We start from the raw sequence: 10,663 nt of genomic DNA, 5'->3' as shown, positions 1-10,663 counted from the left end.
CTGATAATAAAACTACTCGCTAAATATATTTTTCTGAGGTATGTACGTGACAACAGAATTCATCCGTGTATTATGAATTTGAATTAATTCAGTATGTGATGAAGAGATTACGAAAATTACTAGGGTTCTTGCTTCAAGTACATTCATTAAGTGTCTGCAAGTACTAATTACTCTGGACCTTAAAGTTGAGAATTTGGACGTTTATATTCTGGGTGCTGGTCAATTAATTGTAGAGTGTTGGAGGGATGTTATTGATGATGGAAATTGTCTTTCACTAGTAGTGTGTCTATTTTAAAAAAAGGTGCATTTTTTAGAAGCATATCGTGGGACTGATGAAAAAGATAGAATATTCTTTTTTATTCAATCGGAGATCATGTCATTTATTTTTCCTCAGGAAAAGCAAAAAATAAATTAACTAAGACTAGAAATAATTTGTTATTGTTTTAATTATTGTAAGGACCTTAGCAGGAAGCCAGGTGTCTCATTCCTGGTCCTACACTGGACCACTTCCATCATCCTTGGCCTTACTTTGGGTCAAGAATAACTCAGTCTTGCTTTCTTCTAGAGAAATAATTTTTTTTTTAAACTGATAAAACACTAGAAAAAAATTTGAATAGTTCAATCTCACATTACATGTATCAGTTCATTAAAAATCACCAACAATAAATAAATAGTTGGATCCTGCGAGCTAAGATTAACTAGAAATTTATACCAACTCAAAAGTTTCAATAATAATTATAACAAATTCTTAAAAATAAAAAAAGATTGTTTATGAATGTTAAAGTTTACAAAGAAACATTTTAATTATCAAAAATCTTTGAAGAATAACTGTAGATTTTTTTTTAATCAACAAACTTTTATAAATACCAGCAATGAATATTAGCAGTCATGCATTTAGTAGAAAAAAAGTCTTGTTAATAAGTTGATATCACTAAAAGTCAATAAAGACCTAGAAAAAATATCAGGAATTTATATTTATTATTCGAAAAAATAATAAAATCTAATCCTTTGCTGACCTTTTTACTGTATCTCAGTGATAAATTAACTAGATGTATTTACCCTTTGACTAAACTACACAATTATAAATAATTGTCATCATTTACGTGCATGTTTAACAAATCAAAGCATTGAAGAAAAGTAAATTTCCAATTATTTCGACTAAATGTCAAATTAAATTGGCGTTTCATTTGATTTGTAAATATTCATTCAATCTAATATATTTTTTCCACCTCCTAATCTTCTTCTTCTTCTTCTTGAAATAACGGATTCTTTTAGTGCAAACTTTCAACTTTTAAACACTGCTTTGAGAAATGTTTTGTATTCATCTGTAATAGACATATGTGGTTTTGTAGCAGAATCTCCAGTTGGCAACACATACCATACGGACCCATTGCATGTTTTCTACAATTCAAATGAGCTAAAACGATGTTGGAGCACGAGCCAAAAGACATTCGTATCAATTATGGATAGTCAAGAGATTTCGATGACCAAGAAGTTCACTGTGAAGACAGCATCGAGGCTTTCAAAACGGTTGGCCCACCATATTTTACACAGCGGGGGTGCCTCTTGAATTCTTCTAGACCAAGCATGTCGTTTCGTTCTCTATCTCCTCCTTAATATTATTATATGTAAAGTTTCGAACGAGTTGCCTTGAAAATTTTGATCTTCAATACTTGAAAGTGACTTACTCATTCTCACAATTATTTCATTAGTTTTCGACTAATCGACTTGAAATTTCTGTATATCTTTACAGCCTATCATCAATGCACTTTAATGAAGATGTTATTTTATAAAAAATAACAGAAAAAAACTTTTAATTAATCTTTGGATTTTTTGTGGAGTTTTTTTTGTTTGGTAACAGGTTCATGACAGGTAATAAAAAACTTTTAGTTTGAAAACAATTTGTAATCAGTGTGGAGTAATCACTTCATAAATATTCTTGTATTAATTTATTTTTTATTTTAAATACTTTCAATAAATAACAACTAATTTTATTGCATAATAAATATTTTTTTTACTTAGTCACTTATCATAAAACAATCATAAAAATCGTGATGTGAACACTGATTTATTTATTTCTATTTAAAAAAAAAACAACACAAAGCTAAATTAGAAATCAAATCTTTCTAAATTTTATTAAATAATTTAATTTTATACAAAAATAGATTTAATAAATAATGATTTTAAATAACTATATGTATTTTACTTCATTTAAGTTATTTTATTTATTGATTGATTTCTCTGCCATTTAAAATGTATCTTAATCAATATTAATCAACACTAAATAACAATGATCAATCACACCATGAAATAATTGATGAGTTAAATAACAAAATAAAAGAAGCCTTTCCATAAATCTCAGATATCATTTACCCTGTCAACTTTTATTTTTTTTCCAAATTATTATGACATTAATAGATGTACGCACACCCTGTTAATCGATCTTTATTGAAAGATATAAGCTATTATAGGTGTTATATTAGGAGGGAGAGTCCATCAGAAGAGACACAAAAAATTGAGGAGGGGTCAATAGAGATAAGCGAAGCGAATCAGCTGGCAAGAGTGATAAGCAATTTGTTACATTAAGGAGTATAAAAAAAGTCAAAGGAAGAATTAACCTCATAACCATTAATAATTATTTATTACTAACCCAGAAGATAGTAACAAAAAAGATGAAAATAGAGGATATCAAGTGTAAATAAAATATGTGATTGATTAGATATACCTACGTGCTGATTAAATAAATTTTTATAAATGCAAACTTTTTCAAGTGGAAGTCATTAATTAAATTTTATTCAGCATTTCGCGAATGATTTCCACCGAGTAATCTCGTCGGCTAGGATATGCAATAATTAGAGCGGACATAGCCAATTAATAACTGCAAGACGTTATTAATGGCTCTAATCGTTAAGTGAATTTGCGTAATTAATCGTCTGTGAGAACTGGCGAGTGTATCCATTAAGATTTGAGAAGTGAAAGTCTCGACAAAAAATGTTACTGAATTGACTCATTTCGCAAACATATCATGATCCGAATAAATATGTAGGATGTCATTTAAATGAGGATAATGACCTTGCAGTTATAAAGACAATAATGAATGATCAGAACACGAACAAACATTATCGAGAATGAGCTTGTAACAATATCAAGCAAACGGACAAATTAGACCACCTTGTGCACATACCTCCTGCCATGCACTACTCTGCATCACTAGGTCCTGAAAAATAAAATAACGATATTGTACATTGACCAGAATGAAAATGCAGATGCTACTGCTGGATAATGGATATCACGATAATGATGATCAAAAAGCAAATTCACCAGAAGATTATCTTCGTCAAGCACTCACTCAACGCGGTATCCTTTGAATTTTTTTATCTCTTCATCTTCCAACGTTCAATTGATTGTTATTGGACTCCCTACTGATCAATAAAAGTATTCATACGTTAACGAGTTATATCTGTTTATAATTCACTCCGAAATATTTAGAAAATATTGTTTATATTTTTTTTCATAACATTTACAATAATTTATGTGATTTAATCATAATAATTCTTTGCTTCTTTTTATCGACATCAGAAGCTGTTGATCACATTTTTCTATTTCCAATAAAATAGAAACCAGAATAATTGTATGATTCTATAAGCAAAAAAAAAGATAAAATACTAGTCTGAATGCGAAAATAATCTAAATAATTTCAAAAGAAAGGAATTACCATCATTTAATACTACTTGGGCGTCTTCAATTCAATCAAGTATATTAATTGTTTTTAGAGTAGATCTGAAACAGGTTTATAAGTCGAACAACTGAGTGGAAGACAGTAAACTGGGTAGACAAAGTCATCTGGTATAGAAGCATCGAACTACATTCAGCTTGAATGGTAAGAGTTTGCTTTACTGTGGACCAGTACATGAGTGACTAGCTAGCTTTGGAGGGATGAAAGAGCAAATAACGAACTCTGTCTTGCCGGCTTCAAATATAAATAACGCTTCTAAAATTTTGACTTGGACAAGTTTCACTTCCTCTTGAAGATGAAGATCCAGATGTTATTTTAAACATGATGTAATTGACATTAATAGAATTCACCCTTCAATTGATCATGATTCATTTCCTATTTGAATTGATAATCAAACTCTCTTTCAATTTTTTATATCATTTTTCAACAAATTTGAATAACACCCATGTGTTACATTTTTTACACATGTTTTATCTTATCTAATGAATATAAAAAAAAAGAACTAGAGGCCTTTTAAACTACGACTGAAAACGGAAAACGTCCGGAAATGCAGGTGGTGGTTACCAGTGCAATGTAAAAAAGGCAGTCATATATTTTCTCGACCCATAGGTGGTGTCGTATAACTAGATTTCCTAAAGTCTATCGAAGGTTTCTGGGAAATGTAACTGGCCTTTTGAACCACAACGGGATATGCACCGTCTAGACATCCAGATCCATGCAATTGTCTGGACCATTCCACATGATCACTTACTAGACACCGCCACAAAGCAGCGGGAGTGCGGAAATAAAAATTTTATTACTCTGAAGAAATCCAAGAAGTTATTTTTCTGTTACATGAACTTTGTCAATGTTTCTGTCAACAAAATTTCCGTTTTCCGATATGATAAGCGCAGCTACCAGCCTTATTTTTACATCCTCATGTTAGAATGATAGATTAATGGTAGCATTGGATACACTACTGCACTTTGGGACAACGAAATTAGTAATTAAATCATTTTTTTATCTGTTAAAGGTTGTTATTAATTGAGTGATTGGATTTATTACTCTTCAGATATTAAAAAGTATTTTCAAGTTTTTTTCTGAAGAATAAAGAGATCATTAGATGAAACGATCAAAGACTTTTAGTAATTATTTATGTTTTAGTGATATGATTGAATTTATTTTTCAATTATTTCATTTATAGATAAAAAAAAAAAATGATTGCTAATTCAACATGATACTTAAGAAAATATATAAAAATAATATTTGTTTACTTTATTGTTGGTAAGTTTTGTCTATTTTACTCGAGAACTATTAATCGTAGAAAGCTAAGATTGGTTTCATTTTATTCTCTATGAAAATCTCTTTTCAACGTATCTCGATCTCTAATGCGTTGTTTGGGAGATATTTAATTTGAAAAGTTCAAGATATTCAGAACCTTTTCAAGGCTCTAGAATCATTGATTAATTCTGAATGAAAAACGAAATTAATTTTATTCGATTAATAAATTAGTTTAATGATGAAGAAAAAAGATATTTAATGATTTAATACGTGATAATCTTTTAAGATGATCTCCTATATGTTTATCGAACAAGATGTAAAACCCTATCATTTTACCTCCTATCGAGAGCATACACATAACTTACACTCCATTACCCTCCACAATTTTTCTATAAAACATAGCAGATAGACTCAACGAGCAACGAACGAGTAAAACACATGATACAAAGGACTCTTTTGTGCTACAACGTGAAAGCATCTTGCAACTGGGTACCATATTGCGACCATCTTCCTTTTTTGTTTTTAGCTCAATAATCTTCGATCACTAAGGTTGAGACATAGTGTTCACCAAGACAATTATTTCCTCACTTTATTGCTAATTTTATATTAATAAAATAATTAAAAATCTTGCTCCATCATATTTGAAAATTTCTTGTTAATTTCCGGAATTATTTACGATGGATTTCAAAAAATGATTGTAGATACAAGAACTTGATCTCAAATGATGCCGACGTCTTTCCCACAGTTGAAGAGGCGCCCGCTATCTCTTGGCGCCTATATGTGAGACGACCATGCATTCATGCACTCCCGCTGGTTTGGCAAATTGAGAAAAAAATAATAATCCAGCTGTCGCCTACCAACTTTATAAATCATACACTTCATATTTTAAATTAATCATTTTTTTTTTGCTTTTGTCATTTATTACTTGGTTTATCAGGCATATATCATTTAATAAATGGAAAGTAGTTAGGATTGTGTAACGAGCTTTGAAGCGATCTTCAGACTCAGTTATTACAAAAATTGAGCTGTAATTCGTTGAGTTTAAACAACCATTTGCTATAAATCAATTCTTATTAGTTCCAGTAGAGTTTTTAGTAATGGATTTTTTTAAACAATGTTTTATTTACTTGCAGAATAGTGCAAATGCTATTTTAACATTGAGAGATCATCAGTTGATTACTACAAAATGATATAGTTAATGTAATGTGGAAGAATTTTTGGAGAGTTATTTGTTGAAATTTTAAAGAGCATGATAAGATTTCAATATTTCACATGACTTGGAAAAATTAATTTCATCACATGCTCATATGTAGAGCACTGGCTGTGGAAATACTTCAAAACAGGAAACTGAAAATTACAATCATAAGAGAATTTGAGAGGAAGCATCTTCATTATCACCCTCAAATAGTGTCGAATGCTTACAAGCAATATAGTAAGGAAGGTCATGAGAAAAATATCAGATGAAAAGCTCTAACAAGACCACATACAATGCTAACAGCCTGGATAAAAATTATTATATATTACCATATATAAAGAACAATTTTGTTAATATTCAGTTAATTTTTACCAAACAATATCCTTCAAATATTTTCACACTCCATTCCTAGGATCTGCAATAATTAATTTGAAATAGTGAAATTCATTTTATTGCTACAGCATGTGGAGTGAAAGGATTTTTTTGAAGTAAAAAAGAAGGACAGCTTTTTAAAAGAATATAAACACTCAATAAGGGTAACACATTGGTCATCTTTGTATCTATATTGAATAATTGAATTCACATCTCCAAGAAGCACTAAATCATAGATATGATCACAATTATTTCAGGTACATTTGAAGAACAATTTTTCGAGTTTCAGAGCGCGAAGAAGACCTCAAGGGTTTCGGGCGCCTGAAAGAGCATCTGGATTATGTTACAAGAATAAAAGGGACGATCGCACGCGTAGAGTTTGACCCAAGAGTTATGGGAAAATGAATAGAATTCATTTCATTCAATCTTGTACTAATATGAACAATGGGTCACTCATAAAAAAAATTGTTTTCACATTCCTGAAAAGTCTGAAAATAAATAGAGTTTTTCATTACTCCATAAATACTACTTTTCCTTTTAAATATAAACAATTTTTATAGATAGTAAAAATAGTTGATTATCAACAAAAACTGCTTTCTTGAATCTGAGATAAATGAGCAGTCTTGAAAATGGCGTTTAAGGTCTGTTAGCTGTGATAGAAAATTTCACATGATTTACCGCATAAATAAAGGCTTAATCACTTGGAATATCCCATCATCCAGACGTTCGCAACATCTTTGATTGGTCCAGACCACTAACATAGGCGGGCCTTAGTGTTTTATTCCTCCGCCTTGAATATATTTTACGTCATGGCTATCGCACAACATTAAGACATCTTTAGTAAAATTAATAATTCATTTAACAATACATAATTAATTAATCACATTCATTTTTTTATTCATCAAGTGAAACAATTACCATCCTCCAGAATGTGATCTCAAATTTAGCTGATCATGACAACTATATTTTTTCTATCTAATATCATTTCAATTATCAGTTTTATTACTCTTTTATCAAGATTTTGTCATTTGATCAGCTATATCCTGAATTTAGTTTACAAGTTCAGTCTTGTTAGTTTAAAGTTTACCGAGATGTCGAAAAATCATGGGGCAATGTGTTGGTGATATTTATGTGTCTGCTGTGAGGGATGATCTTAAAAAATTACCAATAGCCGTAGACGATAGCACACGCACACCCACACATCATGTTCATGTTTTGGTATCCACTACTTGACTTCTCTGTTGGTCGAAGACACATTTGACGTTTGGTCTTCGACCTGACCGTTCAACCATAACAGCTTTGCTAAGATTTCTTAATTTCCAAACTTGCTCTTCAGTGCTGAACCTGTCAATAATCACACTTTTATTTTATTTCAACGATATAATTATTTGTAATTTAATAATCAAATATTATTGATTTTCTTCAGTGTGATCTACTAATAGTGTTGTTTTTGTTGAAGAATATAATAATTAAAGAAATTTGAAAAGACTAGTACGGGATGCAATAAAATGTTATCATCCTCTATATCATTTAGTGTCCGTGATATATTAAACGAGAATCAAATTAGTGCAATGGATCCATACAATAGTCATTCTCAATCCTCTCATACCTTTCATGTTCATCAGGATTACTATGGGTACAATTCGGTGACAGATAATCATTGGGATATTGAGAAATATAAAGAACAGATCCAGTCAAATCAGATGAATAGTCAGAATTATGCTGATCTGAATCATGTGCATCATCTAGGACATGTTGGGACTGGTTATCAAGAAAATTCTATTGCAGAAGATGGTAAATATATGTTATAATTACACAATTCATTTTACTAAACTTTCATCATGATTAAAATTTGCTTGAACTAAGTTTTTATTATAATATTTAAAATCTTAAAACAATAAAATACTTGAAAGTGAATCTAAGTTGATTGAAGATGTTGGATTTATATATTCAACTCCATCACAATAATCTGTTGATTTAGTTATTAATAATATTATCTCATGTTTTTTTTCAGGAAATGTTGTGACATCAAGTAAAACAGAACTAAGAAAGAATCAATCTGGAAAAAGAACAAAGAGGAAACCTCGTGTGCTATTTTCTCAGGTAATTTATTCATTAAAATATTTTATCATTAACCAAGGCATGGAATTTCTAATTAGACCAAATGCTGAAATATAAGTTAATTAATTTTTGTAAAATAAATTATTCATCATTTTTGATACTTGCTGAAGTGTTTAGTATTGGTTTTGAAAGTAGTTTTTATAGGTTCAATGTTTTTCATAATTATTCATTGAACTTGTACTTGGTATTAATTGCTAATTATTTTCAATAATAGGCCCAAGTATACGAGTTGGAACAACGCTTCAAACAGCAACGCTACCTCAGTGCACCAGAACGTGAAGTCTTAGCCTCTACCCTGAAGTTAACAAGCACCCAAGTAAAGATTTGGTTCCAAAATCGACGATACAAAAATAAACGAGCACGAATAGAGGATGCAGAGAAGCATCTACCAACACAAAATATGAAAAATCAACCAGTGAAAAAAATTCCAGTACCAGTCTTGATCAAAGATGGTAAACCCAATTCACGCGAATCTTGTGGGATCAATTACTGGAATGGATTCAGACCAGAGTTAAGTAATCAAGGAATACAATCTGACTTTGGAGATCTTCGATTAAGTCCTGAGTATCGCCCTAATGATGTGCGACAAGACTCTACAGCTGTTGGGAATGAGTACAGAAATACCTTAAGTTCTCACCAGGATTCACACCGTGTTTTCAACTCAATGGATTACAGAACAAACAACAATAATAATCATCATCACAACAACAACTTTACATCTGGAATGAGGACGATCAAGACTGAATACAAAGATTCCAACGATCTTTCATCGTTTCCTGATCTCAAGTCTGTTTCACCTGATGACAAATGCGGAATTCTTAGCAACGACAGCCGTTCTATGATAGATATATCCAATAGTGATTTTAGTTTTTCAAGTTACAATAATTCATCTAATTATCCAATGACTTATATTAATTATATGGATCAAGTACCAATGGATCAAAGCATTCAAAGACTCTGGTAGTTTTCATGTTTAAAAATAGCTTCTTCAAAGAGTTGGATACTTTATTAACTGTTGAGTATCTTGGATAATTGAATAGATCTTTTATATGTTATATTTCTTTGTTTTATTTTCATTACTATTATCATCATGATAATAGTAATCATCATGATTATTGTCAGTCTGAAAATAGCTTAGATGTTAAATTATTCCTTCATTGTGTACTTTTTTAGTTTGTAGACTTTTTCATTGCTGAGATATAATACCAAAAATGTGACACAAAATATTTTTATAACTTTATTTATAGTAATAACAAAAATAGCAGCAATAATCTAGAGTACTTTTTGAATAAATGAATATAATTACTAAGAAAATATCATTAAGAAACGACTTGATTTGATAGGGTTGATCAAAAACAGAATGAAAAACATAAAGTAATGTAGGATAATTTGGATGAATATGTCACAATCAATCATGAAATGTGATATTCTGCAATAAAAACATTACTCAACTAAGACCATTATTAGATATTAGATATTGAAGTTGGGATGGTAAATTAAATAATCCATTCCATCAAATATTTTAAAATGGTAAAACAAATAAACTCAAGTCTGATGTATTTAACCAAATTTTTCTTACTCTAAAACCAAAAAAAATTCTTCAACAAATTTTATATATTTATTTACTTAACTTTAAGTTTTCTATTCTAAAAAATAAAATAATTTTGTGCCATGAATGTTCATAGCTTTTTTTTAATTTATATAAATGAAACATTTATTTTTATATTACCAAGATTTCTATTTAATTTTGAGTGAAGAAGAAATTTGGCACACAACAAAGATTTTCTTCGTAAAAGTAATTTGGACCATTGAAGAATCAGTTGGATTAATTTCATAAAGTTGATATATAAATAAAATAGCAAGAATTGAAGATAAAAAAATGTGCATGAAAATGAGAAATAAAAATAGTAAATTACAATTTATAAATAGGTGCATTCTGACAGGTTGAGTAAAGCCACTGATGCTTTTAGGGTTATCAC

General features: G+C 29.9%; 1 protein-coding gene across 1 annotated transcript; it reads left to right on the top strand.

The window, feature by feature from the left end:
• The first annotated feature begins 7,865 nt into the window (after positions 1-7,865).
• On the top strand, positions 7,866-9,648 carry LOC118069932 (homeobox protein Hmx-like). The gene is made up of 3 exons (XM_035088303.1): positions 7,866-8,357; positions 8,578-8,666; positions 8,899-9,648. Exons 1-3 carry the CDS (start codon positions 8,072-8,074, stop codon positions 9,646-9,648), a joined length of 1,125 nt encoding a protein of 374 aa, XP_034944194.1. The 5' UTR covers positions 7,866-8,071.
• The last annotated feature ends 1,015 nt before the right edge of the window (positions 9,649-10,663 follow it).

This window comes from Chelonus insularis, unplaced genomic scaffold (assembly GCF_013357705.1).
Source record: "Chelonus insularis isolate UGA/USDA-ARS -01 unplaced genomic scaffold, ASM1335770v1 contig_493_pilon, whole genome shotgun sequence".
Taxonomy (NCBI): Eukaryota; Metazoa; Arthropoda; class Insecta; order Hymenoptera; family Braconidae; genus Chelonus; species Chelonus insularis.
Note: the sequence above shows the minus strand (reverse complement) of the source record. Positions and strands in the feature narration are given on the sequence as shown.

What these genes read in the sequence shown, in the direction of transcription:
- LOC118069932 (XM_035088303.1), top strand. Translation starts at nt 8,072, where the DNA reads ATGTTATCATCCTCTATATCATTTAGTGTCCGTGATATATTAAACGAG. An exon ending in AAATTCTATTGCAGAAGATG is followed by an intron (nt 8,358 to 8,577) that starts GTAAATATATGT and finishes GTTTTTTTTCAG; the next exon opens with GAAATGTTGTGACATCAAGT. An exon ending in CTCGTGTGCTATTTTCTCAG is followed by an intron (nt 8,667 to 8,898) that starts GTAATTTATTCA and finishes TTTCAATAATAG; the next exon opens with GCCCAAGTATACGAGTTGGA.